We start from the raw sequence: 20744 nt of genomic DNA, 5'->3' as shown, positions 1-20744 counted from the left end.
TGACTGATGGATCATTGATGTACCATCAAGTATACAACCTTGTCTCACTTCTTTGCCAACCTGGAGCCAGTTTCTCTCTCAATCTCTCTCTCCCTTTTTTTTTTTAGATTTTTTTTTAGCCTGCCCCTTTCTTATTTTTATAAATAACTTAAGGCAGTGAACATACCTAATACTCTTCCCTCCTCCTGTTTTCTCCATAAAGCAGCCCTGTGAGGTGAGTTGGGCTGAGTGTGCGTGCCCCAAATCACCCAGCCGGCTTTCATGTCTAAGGAGGGACTAGAACTCAGTCTCCTGCTTTCCAGCCTGGTGCCTTCACCACCAGACCAATCTGGCTCTTTCTTCATGTTACTCTTTCTCCATGTTTCATCTGGACTGTGGCTTCTTGATGTGTCTATAAGTTTTGCATGAGGATAATAAGATGTTCTGGGATTCCCATTCTTCTAAGCATATTCTACAGCCTGACATGATCAACATAATCAAAAGCCTTTCTATAATCTATGAAGCACATACTGACTTCTTCTTTGTGTTCTTTGGCTTTCTCAGTCATCCAGCATGCATCAGCAATAATGTATCCTGTTCCTCAGCCTTTTCTGTAGCCAGTTTGAACATCTGGCACCTCCCTTTCCAAGTGGGATTCTAATCTGAGTTGCACGATCTTAAACATGATTTTGCTTGTATGTGAAATTAAGGCTATTGCATAGCAGCTTACACATTCTAAAGGGAAATGTTATGCTGGTTTAGGTTACCAATAGAGGTTATCATCTTTTTTAAAAAACAAATCAGTAATTTATTTCCAAATATTAGACACTGAAAGATTGTACTTTTAGAGGAATACAAGAGATGCTTTTCTTAAAAAAAAAACAAAAAAAAACAACTTTCACTTTGGATTAATTTGTACAAAAAAAAACCAATTCCCCAAATACCAATAGAAGAGAATATCTGTGGCTCAGGGTTGAACTGTGGAGTCCCTGGGGTTCTCTGAGCTTGGCTGTTTTCTTGCAGACATTTTGTTACCCGACTAGGTAACATCTTCAGTGCTGGAAGGGAGTGGGGTTTGCCCTCTGTTTATATACAGTAGCTCGCCCTGACAGTGCTGGAGCGGGTTGTTTTTCTCCTTGGTACAGTAGTTCTTTGATCAGGCAGTACAACTCCCCAAATTCTGGACTTATTGGAATGGATGGGTGGATTTATTATTTATGTATGTACGTACTTATGAGAAACTTCCAGCTATTAAAGCTAACCTGGCTCTGGCTAAGCCACTACTTCTAGTGGATATGCTTTCCTTTTCAGGCCCTGTCGAGGGAAGGCTCCTGAGTAGGCGGAGGAATAGAGTAAGATCATTTTCAATTCAAGCTCAACTCCTGGCCAGTAGATGGATATTACCCTGGAGTTTTCTTGGCTTCCCACTACCACCCTCTGCAATACGTAATGCCTCGGTTCACGAACGCTTCTGTTCACGAACAATTCAGTTCATGAATAGCACCGTTCGCAACATTTTGCTTCTGTTCGCGAACTCCGCATCGGGTGACAAACACGACCCGCGGCCATCTTCCCTGCTCTGACACGTGGTCGTGGCTTCCTCTAGGTGAGATCGCGGTCACAGACAGACACTTGCTGTGAAGCTTTTTGGTGTCGCCTCAAGCAAGGTTAGTGTTCTCTCTCTTCATACTGTACTGTACTGTACTTTGTTTCATATTTTTGTGGTAAAAAAAAAAATACATATGGTTCAGAACAGATTAACCTTATTTACACTTAATCTTATGGGGAAATTTGATTTGGTTGGTGACCATGTTCATAGGGGTCAGAACGGATTAACCTTATTTACATTGAACCTTATGGGGAAATTTGATTCGGTTTGCGACCAGAATCTTGGAATGGATTAAGTTCGTGAACCGAGGTACCACTGTATTTTTATACTTCCTAGTTTGACCTACAGCCTGGGGAACTCCCGATGGCCTCCTTACCCAACTATTAGCCTGCTTAGCACCATAAAGTGACATGCTCCATTTTTGTTCATTTTGTGTGTGTGTGTGTGTGTGTGTTTGTATAAATAATTGTATCAGTGCTATTGTACCATTATTTTTGTTAAATTTCAATAAGTTAAAAAAAAAAACATTAAAAAGTGTTCCAGTGTCATTAGTTTCAAGAAATTTAGACATGTTTTCTAATGTCTAATCCTTTAGTCCCACATACAGAATGCTGGAAATTCACGCTTTGGATTTTGGTAGGCCAGCTTTTCACTTTGTATACCACCATACCGGAACAGTGTTTGAGGAATACTGCTGAGTGTTTCTCAACCTTGCCAACTTGAAGATACATGGATTTCCTGGCTAGGGAATTCTGGGAGTTGAAGTCCACACATCTTCAAATTGCCAACATTGAGAAACTCTGCTCTAGCTTAAGATTGTACTATAGAAATTGTAGTCTGCTTGCAAATACTGAAAAACGTAAGTCATAGCACAATGACCAACAGGCATGAGTCTCCCACCACCATCATTGCTATACGAGCAGGTTTGACCAGTTCAAGATTCTGATTATAGCTCAAATGGCCATATAATGTACATGGATATATAGACCTAGTTATGAACACTCCACTGAAACATTAAAACAGATCTGTATTTTTTGCTAGATTTAAGAAACGTGCTTTGTGTACAGTATTTGAAAAAAAACCCACTGTATTTTACAATGAAATTTCAGATTAATAAGGATCAAGATACATCAACAAATTTGGACAAACTGAACACTGTATAAAGATGACAACCTGTCTTTGTAGAGTCGTCATTTATTTTAAATCAACACTCCTTAAATCAACAGTCCTTAAGATGAGCTGGAAGCCACAACAGCAGCTCTCTTGGGCTTTGGCGCTGTTCCTTCACGGAATCCATTCCTGTATAAGGCAAAGAAGAAACAGGACTTTTTGCATTTAAGCATTTCCATTTATTTGATTTTTTTTTCTTTTTGAAAAATCAGCTTATCTCAGTTACAAAATTAATCACTTAAGAAATCAGATGTTCAGACATTTTTTATAGGAACATCACAGATAAGCTGTTAAAATCCATATAACAACCTCATTCGCACGTCAAAGTAAGCTGAAGTTGTGACTCCCAAATCATTTGGATGAATTATTCTAATTACACTTAAGCACAAGGTTAGTGTGTTTTAAAATAATGGGCAGTTTTCTATGACTTGGGCGACCATTTCAAATTTACTCCAAAGGTACATGCCTTAACCTTGTATGGACTGGCAATCCAAAGTGGAACCTTATTAGTTCTTGGATGGCAGACCATCATGAAAGACAAAACAGTAGCCTAGAAGAAGGCAATAGAAAACTACTTTTGTACTATTGACCGGAAAATTACATAGATGGGTCTGTGAAGTCATCAGGAATCAAGCTCAACTCAACTGAGACTTGATTTTATTTATTCAACTAAGCCTTTGCAAGGAATAATGACAAAACCCAGATGGTTTGTGTTAATTACCTGTTTGTTATTACAGGAGCTTCACCATCATTTGTAGGGATATGCATGAAACAAATATATTGTGATTCAGAAGTTTGACTGCACTGTTCTAGCCAAACATCTGGTTACTTCTGGGTTTCAGCCAAGATAAATTCAAAGAGATCTTACCTGAATCTTCGGTAGACCTTTTTTAGATGCCTCATACGGCCTGTCCCAGTAGTATTGCGCCTTTTGGCCTTAGCACTCCAGTTATCTAGAAAAAAAGTGGTGGTACATTTTACTCTATGGAGTTCCAGTTACATAATTCCACTGCCCTATTTTATTCCCACAAAAATGCTGAAGCTGAAAGACAATCAAAGGCCTATGATCACCCAGTGAGATACAGAACAGAGAGAGAGAGAGAGGACTGAATTAGAGGCCTGGGGCCTTCAGCAGTCTCAGCCGGCCACCGCCACCCCCAGGCCACTATTTAAGTCCTAGTGCAACCAGCACTGCTGATAAGGAGTGCAGCCTCAAGCTCCATGCTGAGGCTTTGTGCTCTGGTGCTGGGGTGGCTGGCCATGGTGTGGGGCCTGAGGCAGCACTCCTCAGGAGCAGTGCCAGCTGCTCTGGGAATTGGGGGGGTGGGGTTGCTTGAGACTGCTGAAGGCCTCAGGACTCTAATTCACCGCAGTGCTGCCACCACTGCTGAGGAATGCAGCTGTGCAGAGGCCAAAAGGGCTGAGATGGGGGGGGAAGATAGGTGGGTGGGGGAAGTTGAAGTGCCCATGCGGTCCTAAGTGCGGGCAGGCTGCCAAGCACCCAAATTTTGATCATGTGACTGTGGGGGCGCTGCAACAGCCATAACTTCAGATGCCAGTCATAAGTCCCTTTGTTCAGCACTGTTGTAACTTCAAATGGTTGCTGAACAAATGGTCACAAGTCAAGGACTACCCGTATGGGACCTGATTAGTACGATGGATAGGCATCAGGAAATCCCAGGGACATAGGCTAGCTTTCTGGAAGAAATCAATAGCAGAACAATTCTCCATTGTTGCCAATAAAAACGCATGGATGTTCCATGCTGTAAATACTAAAGTTACTCCTGTACTTTGGAAAATAACATTCTTACACTTTCTCTTGCGTTTAGCAGGATATCCACATTTTCCACAGGTGGATTTCTGGAGATGGTAGGCTTTGGATCCACATCGCCGACACAAAGTGTGTGTCTTATTGCGGCGCTTGCCAAAAGATGACGTTCCTTTTGTCTGAAAGAGACATGGAAATTAATTTATACAAATGATAGTATTACCATAAGTCATACCTGTTGGATTAGTCGGATTATAAGAACTGGATGATTCTTAAGATGCTGTGATGAAGCATTAGTAGCTAACATGTGTTTTACAGGGGAGAAAATGTTTTGTATCAAGTTAGTCCAACTCAATAATTAAAAGAATGTTGACTGCAAAATATTCACTCTTTTCCGAAGTTCTGTGGAAGCTTTAACTCCTCGGAGGAAAAAACAAAACTAATACCATATCAAGGATTACTGAAATGTTTTCTCTTTATATAAAAACCTTTTGTATATTTATTTTAAAGGTACAACACAATTGCTTAGAAATTTTTCATGTCTCTCAACTTCACATAATAAATTAAGGCTTCAGGGGCTTTACAGGAACTTTCATTTTATTCCTATATTCTTCTCAGGTGCCATCATTTTCTTGTAAAAAATGCCAATAATTGTTTAAGTTTCATGTTAAGTGTATATACATGTACACCCATAGTGTGGGTATAATGGTTGTTGTGACCAGGACCCAAATTCAAGTTCACCTTCAAACACAGAAGTTCACTGGGCAACTTTAGGTCAGTCATTCCTTCTCAACACAATCTACCTCATGGAGTTGTGGAGGGAAAATTAGAAACAGTGTTATATACATTACCTTCTGGTAGCGAGAAAAGGTGGGATACAAATTTAACAATCTAATCTCCAAACAAAAGCACAGTGGTGAAAATTATCAAGAGCATTGAGGAAATACTTTGGCCTTTTAGTTAAAAAAAAAAAAAAAAAAAAGGATGCTGAGAGACATGAATCAGAAGTATAAGATAGCAGAGAATTTTTTCACCCCACAGTACTGGAAACCAGAATCATCCAGATACTTAAATTATGGCAGGCTTAGGACAGAACACGATTTTTAAAAAAACAGAATACAAGAAACCCATGAAATTTACTGGCCCAAGATTCATATGTCCCCTTTATTAAACAGCATCATCTTGCAGGACTCTCTTGGCCTTGCACAAGGCTGTTAAGACCTAGCTTTTCCCCAAGGCATTAGGGCCAGGAGCTTAAATGTATTCATGTGCCTGTTTTGGAGTCTGTTATGTGGTGCTTTTCTTTTCTTTTTACTGGATTATTTTTAGTTTTGGTCACATCTTTTTAAATATTGTTTTTCTTGTAAGCCAGCTGCTCACCACACAGCTATGTATTTTAAGATGGGTAGTCCTATAAATTTTATAAATAAATAAGTGGCCTTTATAAGGGGTTGTAAACAAATTAATGGAGAATTAGTTGTCAATTGCTACCAATCATTATGGCTATTTATTGCCTTCTGTATCAGAAGCAGAATGTTTCTTATCTGGCTAAGGTAAGATGATACCCATTATTGTCCTCAAATCCAACAATTGTGAAAGTAAAATGAAGACCCTCACTTAACCCAGGTTTTGTATTTTGTTAGTTTGCCTTTTAGCTGGTATGGCTGTGTTGCTATAAAGGTAACTCATAGTTCAATAAACTGAATTTAACAGTAGAGAGATAATCCTATGCATGCTGACTTAAAAGTCACAGCATGACTTTATTGCAACCCCACCTGACACATGAAAACATGGGTTACTAACTGCAGTGCATAGTTTCAATCATCATATAAAGTAAGAACAAATTAAATTTAACTTAACCACAGGGGTGAAGCAAGACACTGAAATTAAAATTACTCTGAGCCAACATGGGATCAACTATAAAGCACTTTTAAACACAAACATTCACTAAGATACTACACCTATGCACTTAAGTAATGCAGAGCCCACAGCATAGGTCCTAGTAAATTGTTAGAGATTACATAGGATGCAGTAGGAGGCTGTTTCACATTTAGAATGCTTTACAATACCCCATGCTGACCAGGGCTGATGGACAATGTATCCCAAAACATTCAGATCACATATTGGGAGAACTAGGATCTGAACAGATCCAGCACAAACCATGCACCATAGAAGAAAGTATTTAACTGCACGGGCTAAACAGTAGTAGAAATAAAGTACACACGTAGGGTGAGGAAAAGCTACAAGTCTCTGCATGGCCTTCATTTATTATTCCTTTCCTTTAGAACTAAAACGATCCCTGAATTATCTGACTGCAACCTATCTAGTCCCCAGAGCCCAAGCAGACGCCTCTGAATAAGACACGTGACTAAAGCCTCAATTACCCCACGCGCTGCGTCTTTCCAACTATGCTCTGCTCAGTAAATTGCAGAACCACGTTTCGAGGTTCATTCTGGGGCAACTACGAGAGGTTCCAATATAACGAAGTAGAGAGGGAGAACTTGACCCAACCGCGTAGAAAACAACGTACGTTATTCCCTCCCCTCAAAGCGAGACTGCCTGGCCCGTCCCATGGATGCCCAACAAGCCCCTGAAAAGGCACTGTTCTCCTGGATGAAAAATGCAATTGGGCCTAGACTTGGGACTAAAGTCTTCCGTTGTCGACCACTATACGAAACCAGGAGCGTGTTGGGAAAATACCCTTTAGGTATTTAGTTTAGGTCTGATAAACTCTAGGCAAGTTTCCTCTCCTGCGACCCGGGTACAAAGGCCTCCAAAAGCGCTGGATGGAAACCGATCTTCCCTCAGCCCTCCACCAACTCACCATTTTCTTTCAGCCGCCAGAACGAGAAAGAACTAACCCCGCCCCGACTTCCGCAATCTCCTCCACCCGCTTCCGGTAAGGGGCGCGCAACAATCGAAGAGCTCCGCCGAGGCCAAGGCGGAAGGAAAAGGGGAGAACACCAGAGACCGGGCTTGGGCCGGCTGGGAAATGACGTCCGTGGCGCCTTCTACGCAGGGCGGGGCTCAGAGGAATGACGTGTGACACGTGGTTCGTTGGAACGTGGTTGGCCCCACCCATTTCGCGCTGGGCAATGGATTATAGATGTGGGTGGTTCGTACAACTGGCTAGGCTGAAATGTAGGTTGCCTGTTTTGCAACTTGGAGTATCGTGCAAATACAGCTAGAAAGCCTATTGTGAACGGATGAAACTCCAGAAACTAACGGAACCAGAGATAATGTCCTCCCGCAAACCATGGGCTAATTTAATTTAATTTATAATTTATTAAATGTATATGTCGCCTGACTTCCTTTGACTCTGGGTGGTTTACAAATGGTTAAAAACATTTGAAGAACAAAACCACATAAAACACGAACAAACAGGACAGAGATAAGAAACTCAGGAACGAAGAAAAAGAGGAAAAGGACTGAACATTTATAGATGGAAATTTTAAAATAATAGCTCTAATTGCCCCTGTGGACAAGGGGCTATTGTAACTACAGCACATGTCCTGTTATACTGTATTTTTCTATAAGGATTCACGAACCCATTTAATAACTCCTCATTTGATAAAATATCCAGGGAATCTGATCTTTTTTACGCCCAGTTGTTGCTCTCTGATCAGAATGATTTAGTTTCCCTGAAGGTAGCTAAATTTTGTTATACTGTCTGCAAAATTAGGCAGATTTTGACTGCCCACTGATGATCCCACCAATCTGTAAATATATTATCATGTTCTGTTCGCTTCATTTAACGTATTTTTAATGTATTTCATGTATTTTAGTGTATTTTTATTTGTAATTCTGGTCTGTGACCGTAATAAAGATGATGATAGCTCTAGTTTTACAGATAAATATAGTGCATTTTACCCTAATGGAGAGACTGGTGGTCAGCTGTCCGGGTGCTATTTTTCAAGGGATAACTTCAAGATGCCTTCTGATGGGTCTTTGGGCTGGGCAGTCCTTAAGAAAGAAGGTTCTCTTCCAATATAGGTCTCTTCTGAGGGAAGTAGGACCCACAGTTTCTGTAGTCAGTTCTATAAAATAACTCCCATTAAGTCAATGGGAAGCTACAATTGACAAAAAAATAGTTGATGGAATAAAACATAGCTTTGACTTTGATAAAATCTTATTTCAGGCAAATTAGAAACAAATGAAAGCTGAAGGGAATGAGTTTGCTTAGAGAACAAGATGCTATCAGTGACATCAAACAACTCCTAGCTTGAAAGCAGAATTGAGAAGGCATGTTATTGTCCTTGAAGACCAATGGTTGGATATTTATCTGTGTAAATGAACAAAATGTTAAGAACCCCATGATGAAAGCAAATAGTCTGGCTTAGGGTTGCATTTCATAGGGGTGAAATCCAGCTACATCTGGAATCACTACTGCATCAGTGGTCCTAAGAGAAAAGGTTGTGTTTTAGCTGTACGTCTTTACCTTTCATGTTCCAGCTCATTATATGCCTCTGGGTTAGCTTCCTGATACTGAAAAAAAGTGTTTTTATTTTCAAATTAATTATTTTCAAATGTAGGTTGTATCAAAGGTAATGTAAAAATAATTACTTTGGAAGATCTTTAAATGGCTGTGGGAAAATGAAATAACCCAAAGGATTACAGTACAGTAATCAGTTTTAACAATCTGGTATATTGGTCATGTTTCATATCTTTGTCATTAGGTTTAATTATTTACCATAGTAATTTGTTCACTGTCAAGTAAAACACAATTTACCAGGCTTTACGCGGTTAACACAGCATTAAGTTTTCTGTTCTGATGTGAGTTTGGGACAATGAAAACCGACTGGAATATCTGAGCAGTTGTATATTTTGTTTTATGAATTACTTAATACTTAACAATAATTACTTATTGTTTTATGAATTACTTAATGCGGTAAACACAAATACAGATTGCCACTAGAGGTCAAAAAATCAGAAGGAATCTGGTAGCGCCTTTTCTAACTAATAAATATATTAAAAGGCATTCACAAAGTGGCTTGACTGATGCAGGATTTCAGTTGGGATGAAGCACGGGGGAAGGGATGGGAAGGCAAGTTAGTTAAGCAGATACAGGTTGCATGGATAATTATACCTTACCTTATTAAAACTGCTCTGTAAACTAACACTGTTCTCCTATAATGACCGCCAGAGGTCAGTGTATTTACAATCTTGTAAATACATGGTGCTTGTATCTACACTAGGATTTCTATGATAGTAGAAATTAGTGGTTTTAATTACTGTGATTTCAATAAAGTCAGTAGGGGAAATTAATGTGGGGAAAAAGATAATGAAATGGAATATATCTTTGTAATATTTCTTTCATAAATTGATTTACATCAAGTCTCCTTTGAGTTGAGCTTGATTCCTAATAACTTCAAGGATGCATGAAGTTTTAATGGCAACGCTATGGAAATGGTTGGCCATTGCTGCTTTCTGGGATTTTTTTTTCAACTTTCAACTCTAGTCCACAGCCCTGGGATTTTCCTACTGGTCTCCCATCCAAATATTAACCAGGGCTGATGTTGCTTAGCTTTCCAGGATGTCCAAAAAATAAATGTTTCCAAGGTATCCAAGAAATAAGCACTTATGTTTCTGTGGATTTTAAATATGTATCTTAAGATCATCTGCTTTACTTATTTGTTGGTCATTTAAACAATGTTAAAATGTATTACAGTAGTTATTTTTTTACTAAAATGCTTAAGACATTTATACAGTAGGATGATGGAAATGGTAGCCAACAGACCTGGAAGCTACCAGATTGGGAAAGGTTGCATTAGAAGATTCTAGCAAAATACATTTCCTTTTTTTTTTTTTAACACAAATATAGTGGTTCTCTATTTGTAAACCTTCTTTTTTTAAAGAAGCATTGATAGAAAGAATATTGATGCTTTTGAACTTTGGTATTGAAGAAGGCCAAGAAGATGACCAGCAGCAAAGTGGATGGACTCAATTACAGCAGCAAAGGATACCTTTGGAAAACCTCAATGAGGTTTAAGAACAGATCTTCCTGGAAATAACTGATCGAAGTAGTTGTTTAGAGTGGACACCAACTTGATGGCACATAATCATCAATCACAGTTGTAACCTTGTTTGTGCATACTTAGAAACTGTTTTTCCTTGTGTTTACATCCTGTACATCAGGATTCAGCAGCCAATGCCCACAGACCCCAGCATATTTATTTATTTATTAAACTTATCCCCGCCCATCTCCCCCCAATAGGGGACTCTGGGTGGCTTACAACATATTAAAACAATAAATAAATATACAGTTAAAATTTATTTTAAAAAACACATTTACACAGAATAAAAGGAAGAGGAAAAATCCAGGAGGCCAATGGAAGCAACACCAGGCCCCTGGGGGCTAGCCAACCCCATATCTGATAATCCCCCTCCTCGCCCCAGGCCAGATGGCAGAGCCAGGTCTTCAAGTCCCTCCAAAAGGCCAAGAGTGAGGGGGCCTGTCTCACCTCTGGGGGCAAGATGTTCCAAAGGGCGGTGGCTACAGCAGAGAAGGCCCGCCTTCTGGACCCTACTAGTCGGAGTTCTTTTGCTGAGGGGGTCCGGAGCATGCCCTCTCTATGTGATCGGGTGGGACAGGTTGAAATCTCTTTCAACTATGACGATGTCATTGTGTAAATGATGTGAAATGTGTAATTTAGGTTTGCATCATGATGCCACTGACACAAATGACATTATTTCTGCATCATTTGTGTGATGGCATCATGATCCGCGTGATTTTATTTATTTTATTTATCTTATTTATTTAAAACATTTATATGGCTGCCCAACTCAACCAAGGTGACTACGGGCAGCTTAGGAAAAGAAAAAGCAACAAAGCCTAATAAAAAGAAGGCAAAACCACAATACCTGCTCCAAACAACCATGAAACAATAAAATAAAAGAATAAAATGGTGATCCAGACAGCAGTAACACCATCAACCAGTCAGGGAAACAGCCCACTCTTGACAGCCTTTCTAAAATCCAGAAGATGTTGTCATTTGTCCCAGCTTTCCCACTCTGTGGACATTCATGACACAGACCATCACTCCCAAAACACAGCATGTTCATGACAACTAGGACACAGTATACCAACTCACATAATATCCATAACCAGCTTACTGAATTAATCCATTTTCTGAATTCATTCAGTACATTCAGCTATAAACTAACTAAACATATTAGCTTTGCACAACTTGTTAATCAACCCGTCTAACTAAGAATACCTTGTAAGACTAAACAAGTTAGAATATTGGGCAAATGCATCTGTTACATCTTTACATGCACAGCCAAATTTTTCTGCCTAGTGAGTAGGTTCTTGTGTCTAGGGCTGATAAAGTCTTTCCTCTGTTTCAAAGGTAAGTTTGGAAAATGGGAGGCCCGCAATCTACTCCCAGATTGTTCCCCAATTTCTTTTCTTAGTGGAGGAACAACTTTCCTTTTGCAACACAAAACAGCCCTTCTGTAGAGACATTCTGCCCACAGAACTTTCTTTAGTAAGAGGAAGATGTTTATTATATCTGCAGTTTATTGTAATTATCAGAATATTAATCTTTGTAATAAGATTGTAAAATATACATGTTTAACATACGCCAATTTTGGAACAAGTTTACTCTACTGAAGATGTGGGTGAATATGAGGAAGTGGACAGGGTCCCTGGGGCTGTTAGTACAGCTACCTGTACTTTAGATCCTAGTCCCTCCTGGTTGGTTAAAGCCACCAGGGAGGTGACACTGGGGTGGGTACTGGCGGTGGTCAATTCATCCTTGCAGGAGGGAGTGTTCCCAACACCTTTTAAGGAGGCCCTGGTCTGCCCCCTCCTCAAGAAACCATTGCTAGATCCCACCCTTCTGGGCAACTTTCATTCAGTTTCCCACCTTCCCTTTTTAGGAAAGGTTGTAGAAAAGGTGGTCGCGCAGTGATGCTGTGGCTACCCTTTTGTGGTGCCTGGAGGCTGTGGGGGCCTGGATGGGGAACAACAGGCTTCAACTGAACCCTGGTAAGACGGAGTGGCTGTGGGTATGGAGAGCCTCAAGATCTAGGAGCTTATCATCCTTGGTTCTTTATGGGGTTGTACTACCCCAGACAGACCTGGTGCATAATCTGGAGGTCCTCCTAGACATATGAATCCTGTTTGAAGAGCAGGTGGCAGTCGTGGCTAGGAGGACCTTTGCGCAACTTCGTGTTGTGTGTCAGTTACGCCCCTTCCTGGATCAGGAGGCTCTCCACACAGTCACTCATGCCCTGGTCACCTCCCGGTTGGATTACTGCAATGCACTCTACATGGGGCTGCCCTTGAAGAGTATCTGGAAGCTACAGCTGGCACAAAATGCAGCAGTGAGGACAGTTTTGAACGCCCCCAGGGGGCATATATAACACCTCTGTTACGCGAGCTGCATTGGTTACCAGTTTGCTTCCAGGTCCAATTCAAGGTGTTGGTTAATACCTTTAAAGCCCTTCATGGCACAGGACCAGGTTATCTGAGGAGCCATCTCGCCCCTGATATATCAGCCTGCCCCACTCAGTCTAGCAGAAGGGGCATGTTGTGGACCCCACCAGTCAAGGAATTTTGGCTGGTGGGGTCTAGGAAGAGGGCCTTTTCTGCTGTGGCCCCCACTCTGTGGAACAACTTACCACCTGAGATGCAGTCCGCCCCCACTCTCATGGCCTTTCGGAAGAGTGTGAAATCTTGGCTATGCCAGATGGCCTGGGGGCCTGATGGGGGCTTGCATTGTTGGAATTGGCTGGTGGGGTAATTGATTCTGCCCCCCCCCCACATCTTGAATTGTATATAATCTTTTTATATAGTATTATTTTTTTAGCTAATTTAATATGGATATTTATATTTTTACTGCTTTTAACATTTGAATTTTAATTATGAGCTGCCCAGAGTCACCCTCTGGGGGAGATGGGTGGCATATAAATTTAATAAATAAATATTTTCTAAATAGTTTGCATTGGCTTTTTATGCTCCCAGTCTCAGAAACCTCTTGTTTTTCCACCACCCTCATCCTCTTTCCTGCTTCAAATCCATTTTAAGCTATTTTTCTCTTATGCATATGGAAAAACACTACATTAAAACAAAAAACAAAATACAACATTTAACCACCTACACAAAGGTGTCAATAAATCCTTTGTTTTCCTTGGGTGCCGCGGAAAAGTTTATTGTCTTGATAAAAGTCTGATTCCATTAGGCGCCTAAGAGAAGAGAAATCTGGGCTGCAGAAATAGCAAAACGGTATCATTTGACACATTTGTACAAGGCACATTCCCCCAGGCGGGTTCTATTAGTCCCCCAAATGTGATAAATACCTTAAGAGCTTTGAAACTAATTACAGCTAATTAGAAAAAGGCAGATGACATTTGCTAAAAGAAACAAGCTCAGAAGCTTTTGCTGAAAACCAATTTCACAAGCTTAAAATGTAACAAGTCAGCATTCTATCTCTTTCCAGACATTATTTGATCCTTGCCATCTGCAGAAGTAATAAAGGGAAAAGAGTTAGCATTTGGGAACCAAAAGATAATGAAATGAGAGAGAGAGATTAGGGTATGTTAACAGTCAAAGGGGATCAGCTGAGATCTTCAGATCATGATTAGGAAACATTATAAAAGACATAACTTAAAATTTATTTTAATGGATGTGATGTTTTTGGAGCCCAGGAGAACTTGAAATTTAAGGAAAAAAACATCATATCTGTCCTATCAAAAAAGGTGAAAATTAACAAGGAAACGTAACAGATTATTAACAGGGATACACCATTTAGAAGTAAGAGTTATGTGTCATCTTTTAAATAGTACCTTCTCAGTGTTTTATCCCAGCACTGGTTGTCTGATGGAAGCAGCTAGAAGACATCTAAGTATAAATATACAACTATTTCTGAAGTATTTTCTTAATGGTGTTGTATATTAATAAAGCACGTCTGAAATGAGTTATTTCGCTGGGCAAATAAATGAAGGATGAGGAGGTCAAGGCATCTTCCTATTGTCATTCAATTTTACTTTGCTCAATTCTACATTTCACAGTTGTCAGCTGACCAGGCAGAGATCTGAATACATCATTGCACGAATTAACATTTGGCCCTGACAGATAATGCATTTTCCATATAATTGTCTCTGACAGACTTGTTGTTGGTTTAGAAATGACAGCATGGAGAAATCACCTTCCTCTTAATACTTTCCTCCTTTAGTGGGGACTATACAAAAATCAAGGAGCTATGCCTTATTTTAAAGTATGCATCATACTTCAAGTGTATACCTCATCTATGTTTTATGTGTTATGTCTGGTTTGTGGTCATGGAAAACTATCTAGGAAGGCCTCTTTGAGAAAGGGGTGGTTTCTTTGGCTTTGAAGGTGGTGGTGGTGGTGCGCCCCCTTCTCAAGGGGCCATCGCTGGACTCAGCAACAATTTCTGTCCAGTTTCCAACTTTCCCTGTTTGGGGAAGGTTGTTGAGAAGATAATTGGGCATCGGCTCCAGAGAATCCTGGAGGAAACTGATTATCTGGATCCATTTCATTCAGGTTTCAGGCAGGATACAGTACAGAGACAACATTGATTACACATGTTGATTATCTTTGGTGGAACTAGGATGGGGTGGTGCGGTCTTGTTTTCTCAATGGCTTTAAATACTGTTGATCACAGCATCATTATTGACCAGCTGTGGGGACTGGGAGTGAACAGCACAGTACTGAAGTAATTCTCCTTTCTCTGTGGCCAGTTTCAGTCGTTGTTAATGGGGGAAAAGTTCAAACCTGTGGTGCCTCATTTGTGGGCTGCTGCAGGGCTCAACGCTCTTACCCCTCTTGTTTAACATCTCCATGAAACTGCCGCATGAGGTTATTCCTCAGTCTGGAGTACCATTAGTGTGCTGATGATACCCAACTGAACATCTCAACATGGACCGTCCAAGTGATGCTGTCGAGATCTTGTTCCAGAGTTTAGAGGTTGTGTGGGTTTGAATGGGGAGGAACAGACACAGGCTTGATTCTGACAAAAGCAAGTGGATGTGGCTATTTGGGCCTCCTGGCTCTGGGGACTTTCCATCTTTCATCTTGGATGGAGTAGTGCTTCCTTATTCAAGACTGGTGCACATCTGGGGGTCATCTTGGAGATAGAGAGCAAAGAGCAGATAGTAGATATGGCCAAGAGGGCCTTTACACAGATTAATCTAATGCACCAGTTGTGCCCATTCCTGACAGTCAATCATGCCCTAATCACTTCACAAATGGACTATTACAATGCACTGTACATGGAGCTACCCATGAAGATCACTTGGAAACTACAGCCGATCCAGAATGTAGCAGTGTGGGCAGTGATGGGCATACCACTATATACCCATCTGATGCCACTGCTCCATGAATTGTATTGATTATCACTTGGCTTCGGGATGCAATTCAAGATCCTGGTTACTACCTACAGTGCCCTTCATGGCCTACAGCCTGGTTATTTAAGGGACCACCTACCTCCAATTGTTTCTGCCCATCCAGTGAGATTTGGTAAGTTTTGGGTGCCTTCAATTAAACAGTGTCATTACTTGGGACCTAGGAAGCATGCTTTCTCTGTCACGGAGCCTGAAATAGCATCCACCCAGAGATCCATATGGCTCCCACCCTGATGACATTCAGTAAGTCATTAAAAGCTGGGCTGTTCTCCCAGGCCTTGGAGCAAGATGGTGGTTGAGCTCCTATAGGATGTTTTGTTTGTTATAGAGAATTAGCCTTCTGGATGCCTATTATCTGGTTTTTAATTTTTTTTTAATTGTATCTGCTTTTTAAAATGTAAGCCACTTAGAGTTGTTTGGAGTTAGGAGGCTTCTAGATTGTACTAAAGAAAGAAAGAACTTTGCATTTAATAATTACTCACCTCCAGCTTAATTAAATTAGTATACAAAAGAATAGGAACCCCAGTTAAAAACCATGTCTATGACAGAGTTTACACTGGAGCCCTTTCATTTCAAAGACAGATGGTTAGTACAGAATGTTTTTTTTTCCACATGTAATTTTTGCACGGGATCCTCTGTTCTTATAAGACAGTCACTGTTTTTACTTCTAGAGAGATAGGATATAAATTAAATGAATTGCTCCAATGTATGCAGTTGTAATTTCAAAAAAGATCATGTGTGCTTTAGCATTTGTGCTCAGAAATGTCTGCAAAAGAAGTCAAATCAGTCAAGATGGTGGTTGCCACCAGGTGGTTGAAGCCCTGCCCCTTTTTAAAATGTGCCTTGCCTGGCTTCAATTGCACCATTGCAGCCTCCGTATTGACTGTGGCCATCCCTGTTTGTGGCTACTGTGAGAGCACAAACCACAAATATAACACTGCAATTGTGTGAAAAATAAAATACTAGGCCAAAGTTTTTCCACCCACAAAAACAGAAGGATACCAAAAAAGTTAACTTAGCTAATTGAGCTTAGTTAACACAATTGGAATCAGAGCATGTCATGCTTATTTATCAGGCACAAGCAATACAAAGAGAGGAACAAATTAAAGCTAGACAGCACAAGCCAGCAATGCTCTCTTAAATATTTGAATGAATCAATATATAAAACTCTTATGAACTCTCAAGAAATATGTGAATCATAGCCCCAAGGGATATTCCAAGCCGACCTTGGCGTGTGTCTCTTTTGCCTCAAATACTTTGTGTTTAAACCATAAATAATACAAAAGCAGATGTTTAGTTTGTCAAGCAGTTGGCTGCTTTAAAAATGTGAATTATAAATAAATCATAAAGAAATAGATCCAAAATAATCATACAGCCATGTAGTAAGGAATATGTTTAAATACCAAAGGACTATATCAGCTTTCCACTTTTTTTTCCTATTGATGCTTGCTGTATTTACACAGTGCAATCCTAGCTGTGTATATTTGGAAGCAAATCCCATCTGGTTGGGTTTTTTCTCAGGTAACTGGACAGAGCAATCCTCAGCGAGGTCATGTTGCAATGATGAGAGCGATGCATCACTGTCCACAGGGCAAGATAGGAGCTACATATTTCCCCAGCAGGGTAGAATTTTGTAATTTTCCCTTGTAATTGGTACAACAGGAGAAAAAAAAATCCTTTGCCAGTCCAGGTTGATCAAGTGGAAGGACCACTTTGAATACTGCTGCAGCAGTTCCAGAGGCAATTTTGTCCAGCCCCTGTGTGAGGTTGCTCCTAATGATAAATTTCTGCTCATGGAGGTACAGCAGAGGCCTCAGATACGGAAGAACCACTAGATCAGGAAGGGGCAAACTGGAGCCAGTTATCCATATACAGTCTCCTGTTCTGTTTTAGCAGCTCCCCAAATCCTTGCACATCAAAATTTGGTAGTAAAATGGTGATTTTTCAGAGCCCTCCCTCCTTCCCCAGTTTAGACTGAAAAAGAGATGAAAATATTTTGCATTACCAATTGCCTGCTTTTTCCACTAAATCACTTTGATGTCCTATGTGACCCTTGAAGACCATCCCATTATTTTTAAAATGTCATCACTGTAAAGGAAAGCTGATGAAGACCTCTTTTTTACAAGGACAAAGGGAGTGGGGAGTCAGGGTTATTCTTTCAAATGATCAATAAACTTCTCTTATTTTCAGGTTATATAAATTTTTTCTCCTGTTAATTTTGTATAATGTGAGTGGGTGACATTTTCACACCTTATTCCAGTGTTCCTCAGCCTCGGCAACTTTAAGATGTGTGGACTTCAACTCCCAGAATCCCCCAGCCAGCATGAATGCATTAATAATATTAATTAATATTAATTAAATAATAGTTAATTAATACTGAAGTGAAGGAATGTAGACCTGGCCTTAGGAAGGGGGAAGGAATGAGCAAACCATTAACGGGGGAGGGTACTTTCAGAAAAGATTACCTACTCTTGAAAAAGAAAAAAACTCAGAATAACCAATTCCAAACAACCCCACCTGGATGTTGTTTGGTATGAAATGGGGAAGTGGAACTTTGGCAAGCCTTCAAGTTTCTGTTATTGTACCCTACAATAACAAAAAACAATGCCATGACTGTTTCTTGACCTGGCCAACCATGAAGGGCTGACATTGTTATGTTGTAGAGCTCTAGTTTCCTGGCTTGGTTTATTACTGGCAGAGGACCAACGATTCCTTTCCTGCTGGTGAACTGATCAGCTGACTGTGGGAACATTGCCCAAGGTTGTCATTGGATGAGGGCAGCAGATGCCTGTGGGCCACAAGTTGTCCATCCATGGCCTCTGAGATTGCAATAAGTGCCGTTGTTGCAGTTTCTATTTTTAGCAGTGTATGCAAGCTTCTCATCCTAGAATATGCTTGGTGACATATAGCACATATAGGGTGGGCTGATTGCTCACTGTGATGGGCTATGAGAATAACCTTGCAAGACAGGAGGAAGAGTTGCAGTTCAGGGCAATGGTCAGATAAGAGATTTCTCAGCCCACAGAAGGAATGGGGGTAGAGAAAGCGTCTCAGAAGGGACCCTCCCTAGTTCTCCAGAAAGTAAAGGCAAGGGAGGCGGGAATTGCTTTCAGATTTGCAAGATTCTGTTACTGTAGTGCTAGTACTCATGGCTTTGGTGTCCTGTCTGGACTACCTTGAAGGACTGACACTCCCAGAAAAACCCAGCTGTTCAACTGTTGACTCAGGCCCACATTTAACTATTTGCACAACTCCCAAGTGAAAGAAAGAAGATGAAGCCTCCTTCTAAAGAATAGTCAGAAAAACCACCTCAAAGGATTCAGTGCCAACATGGTTCTCAGACTTCTCCATTTTCCTGTTTGCTTCACTGTATTTTCTATGAATGCTGAATATGTCTGCAGGTTTTACACGGGAAATGTGTTTGTTGCTATACAGCAGAAGTAAATAACCTAGTTGCAATAGGAGAAAAGGGCATAAACCTTTATTTATCGGTGATGCAACAATGTTCCTATAAAAGATCATGGAAATATTTTCAGTTCTCTTTTCAAGGGGGATTGAGATGGTTTGCTTATTTATGTATTACATTTATATCCCATCTTTCGGTGTACACAGTGTTCTCATATTTTCCCCACCACCACAACCCTGGAAGGTGGGTTGAGTCAAGAGAGAGCGACCTGCCCAAGGACACCTGGGCAGGTTCCATGTCTAAGGGAGGCCTAGAACTCATGGTCTCCTGGTTTCTAGTCCAGCAACTTAACCACTACACCAAACTAGCATTATGCTTAATTCAAATGTTAAGCCAAGCAGAGGCTTAATGTGCCAATTTTCACTCTTTTAAAATAGTGTTATTGAAAATGGGTGCTTTGCCACCAATGTCAGTGATATGATTTGGGGAGACTTCAGGATTTGCAAAACTGAAGTTGACAGTGGGGGAAATACATACAGCCCAGAACAGCAACCAGATTAAAAGTATTAATGCTGAATGATATTACTAACACTTAAATGTTTTGTTTGGATCAAAACATATTGCACATAGTAAAGGATCTGGGAATTTGATATTTGTATGAGTAGTTGCTTCTTTACTATTTACAGTATTCTGCGATTGGTATGCCTACTATTCAGCATAATTGTCAGGGTGATTTAGCAAATCAAAGTAGAGATAATTACACCAAAAATGCACTAAACAGTGAATACTAGCTCAGTGCTGTTCTCACTGATGTTCTTTTGACATCAATGATGTCAAAAAGCCTTGGATAATAGAAAGATCTTCATCTAATTATTTGAATCAACCTTCTTCTCCAGGTTTTGGCAATTCCCTTCTCTTGGACCATTTTTATTATAACCTAGACTTGATGCCCTCCAGATGTGTTGGCAGTTGTGGTTCCAGCATATTTGGAGAACACCAGGTCTCAGTTATAACAAATATGCTGCCAAGGAAGAGAATTGCCTTAGGTTGGAGCACCAACTATTTCATCTCATTTTGATAAGCTATCTTCATTTAGCTCAGCATTTGAAGAAAGACATGTTAGAGAAATGTCCTTCAAGTAATCCGAGATTAAACCACTAAGAAAGAAAGAAGAATGAGCCATAGACATTATTTTTTTCTTGGCAAATGGAAGAGAACAATTCTTGTGGAATGCCAATGATAAAAAAGTAATGTTTATGGTTCACTATTCTTTCTTTAGGGCCAATTTCTGCTATTTGGATGTTCCCCTTTTCTCATGTTTTTTTAAATAGGTTCAAAGTAGCCTATAGATAGTTTGTAAAATAAATCCTAACTAACCCATCCCACACAGCTGCCTACTGTACAAATGTTAATTTCAGAACTGTCTTTGGAAAAAGACCAAG

The 20744-nt window shown here is 40.2% G+C and overlaps 1 protein-coding gene and 1 non-coding gene across 2 annotated transcripts; both read right to left on the bottom strand.

Moving 5' to 3' along the window:
• Positions 1-2762: 2762 nt before the first annotated feature.
• RPL37 (ribosomal protein L37) lies at positions 2763-7500 on the bottom strand. The gene is made up of 4 exons (XM_007437221.4): positions 7351-7500; positions 4570-4705; positions 3627-3711; positions 2763-2887 (listed from the first exon to the last, which is right to left on the bottom strand). The coding sequence occupies exons 1-4, from the start codon at positions 7351-7353 to the stop codon at positions 2818-2820; spliced, it is 294 nt and encodes a 97-aa protein (XP_007437283.1). The 5' UTR covers positions 7354-7500; the 3' UTR covers positions 2763-2817.
• Positions 2969-3047, bottom strand: LOC112541750 (small nucleolar RNA SNORD72). The gene has a single exon (XR_003085708.1). It is a non-coding gene; the product is annotated as a small nucleolar RNA SNORD72 (small nucleolar RNA).
• Positions 7501-20744: the final 13244 nt, after the last annotated feature.

Source organism: Python bivittatus, unplaced genomic scaffold, assembly GCF_059951505.1.
Source record: "Python bivittatus isolate LINGU-HERP-01145 unplaced genomic scaffold, Pbiv_v1 ctg000570_np1212, whole genome shotgun sequence".
NCBI classification, from domain to species: domain Eukaryota; kingdom Metazoa; phylum Chordata; class Lepidosauria; order Squamata; family Pythonidae; genus Python; species Python bivittatus.
This window is presented reverse-complemented; position numbering and strand designations above follow the sequence as displayed.

What these genes read in the sequence shown, in the direction of transcription:
- RPL37 (XM_007437221.4), bottom strand. An exon ending in TGCTAAACGCAAGAGAAAGT is followed by an intron (nt 3,712 to 4,569) that starts GTAAGAATGTTA and finishes CTTTTTTTCTAG; the next exon opens with ATAACTGGAGTGCTAAGGCC. An exon ending in AAGGTCTACCGAAGATTCAG is followed by an intron (nt 2,888 to 3,626) that starts GTAAGATCTCTT and finishes TGCCTTATACAG; the next exon opens with GAATGGATTCCGTGAAGGAA.